General features: G+C 33.2%; 1 protein-coding gene across 4 annotated transcripts in view; it reads left to right on the top strand.

Moving 5' to 3' along the window:
- Positions 1–385, top strand: part of IT (ion transport peptide) — a 40,658-nt gene that overhangs the window by 39,202 nt on the left and 1,071 nt on the right. For all 4 annotated transcript variants that reach the window (XM_023046538.2, XM_071197738.1, XM_071197737.1 and 1 more), the window contains exon 3: positions 223–346. In XM_023046538.2, coding sequence (XP_022902306.1) covers positions 223–346 — 124 coding nt within the window. The remainder of the gene's footprint in view (positions 1–222; positions 347–385) is intronic.

The following is a 385-nucleotide window of genomic DNA, read 5'->3' as shown; positions in this document are numbered from 1 at the left end:
AAGTTATTGTGCTGCTAAAAATAGACACCGGTTATCCTTCTCCTCCGCGGCAATCCGGGGCTGTATTTAAACCGCGGCCCCTGTTTATATACTTAATTGACTCATTGCCATTAACCAGAACATTTAACCTTTAAATATTTTAAGTATTCTTTTACATTAATTTGATGATTATAAAAACAAATATTACATAAATGTTAGAAAAAAAAATTAATTCATTTTCAGAGACAAATGTTTTACAACACACTACTTCAAGGGTTGCATCGACGCGTTACTACTAGGAGATGAAACAACATCTCTCCAAGAAATGATAAGAGTACTACATGGGGCAGATCTTCCTGGGGCATAGGTACACATTAAAAACAAGTTTTTATTTTTTTTTAACACT

Source organism: Onthophagus taurus, chromosome 7 (genome assembly GCF_036711975.1).
Source record: "Onthophagus taurus isolate NC chromosome 7, IU_Otau_3.0, whole genome shotgun sequence".
NCBI classification, from domain to species: Eukaryota; Metazoa; Arthropoda; class Insecta; order Coleoptera; family Scarabaeidae; genus Onthophagus; species Onthophagus taurus.
The sequence above is the reverse complement of the archived record's forward strand: the minus strand, read 5'-3'. Positions and strand labels throughout refer to the sequence as shown.